Source organism: Myotis lucifugus, unplaced genomic scaffold (assembly GCF_000147115.1).
Source record: "Myotis lucifugus unplaced genomic scaffold, Myoluc2.0 scaffold_1590, whole genome shotgun sequence".
NCBI lineage: Eukaryota > Metazoa > Chordata > Mammalia > Chiroptera > Vespertilionidae > Myotis > Myotis lucifugus.
Genome location: NW_005872638.1, coordinates 34,114 through 35,361, shown reverse-complemented (window position 1 = coordinate 35,361; position 1,248 = coordinate 34,114). Strand labels below are relative to the sequence as shown.

The 1,248-nt window shown below is 62.9% G+C and overlaps 1 protein-coding gene across 1 annotated transcript in view; it reads right to left on the bottom strand.

Moving 5' to 3' along the window:
* The window catches only part of DLG4 (discs large MAGUK scaffold protein 4), a 27,709-nt gene that overhangs the window by 8,185 nt on the left and 18,276 nt on the right, over window positions 1-1,248 (bottom strand). Inside the window, 6 exon segments of the mRNA XM_023748625.1 lie at window positions 87-188; window positions 269-316; window positions 447-474; window positions 564-600; window positions 895-1,046; window positions 1,048-1,136. Coding sequence (XP_023604393.1) covers window positions 87-188; window positions 269-316; window positions 447-474; window positions 564-600; window positions 895-1,046; window positions 1,048-1,136 — 456 coding nt within the window.

Sequence of the window (1,248 nt, the reverse complement as noted above, 5' to 3'; positions counted from 1 at the left end):
GCAGCCAACAGTGGCTTTCCCCCCCCCACCCGTGCGGACCCCCCCCCCCCCGCCACTTCCGCCTCCATCCCAGCCCCAGCACTCACGGGGAACACAGGATCCAAACTTGTCGGGGAACTCAGAGAGAAGGTCGTCGTTGGCACGGTCCTTGGTGGGCCCGAGGATGATGATGGGGCGAGCATAGTGCACTGGGGAGAGAGCGCTGGCTCAGGCGGGGGCAGAGCCAGGAGCGGCAGGGGCTGGGCCATGCCGGGCGGGCGGGGCTTACCTTCCATCTGCGTCACCGTCTCGTAGCTCAGAACCGAGTCTTCTCGACCTGGTGAGAGGTGGGTCACTGTCAGGGGCTCTGAGACAGGGGACTCGGGCTCCCTGTTGCCTTCCTGAGGACATCAAGCAAAGCTCGGGGCTCCCCTCACCCCAGGTCTTCCCAAACCGACCCTACCTACCCTGCGATCCAGAGCTGGAGCCCCAATCCTAGGAAGAAAGAGCAGGCCACGTGGTTGGTTGAGTTCACCCCAAGAGTCCCTGACTCTTCCACCCAACCTCACCCCACTTCTACCTACCTTGGCCTTTAACCTTGACCACTCCCGTCGCTCAACCCTATGGGAAACATGGAGGAAGGGGGGATAGGGAAATGCCCAGTGAGGAGCCCTACAGCCCCAATCACCAGACCAGCTCATAACCCCCTCTCCCAGCAGGCCCTAGGCCTCTGTGCTCCTGTGCTCCTAAGTGAGATGTCTGCCCCAAAGGCTCATAGGAGCTATGGTGCCAGGAGGGCCAGCGGACAGATTCCCAAGAGGGCAGAGGGCACCTCCACGGCCTATTGGCTGCCCACCCGGGACCTCGGGAGAGGCGGTGCCTGTGGAAGGAAGGCTGAAGGCCTGGGAGCCTCACCGCCGTTTGCTGGGAATAAAGCCAATGTCGTCGGTCTCGCTGTCCGAGTGAACCCGCCGTGCCTGCCACCACTCCTCATCACTGGCATCGATGACATGCAGCACGTCCCCAAAGTGGAAGCTAAGGGCCTGGCTCAGGAATCCGCAGTCCTTTGGTCTTGTCGTAGTCAAACAGGGCCCTGGAGGACAGACGGCCACCGGTCAGAGCCTGGCTGAGGCCCAGCTCAGCGGTCAGGGCAGGGTCTACAGCAGGAGCACGCTGCCATGGCGCTCCCCCGGGGCCTGGGGTCTGAGCAGCCCAGAGCTCTGAGGGACCAAAAGCTTCTGCTGTTGCTCACGGTCATTCAGTCAACGC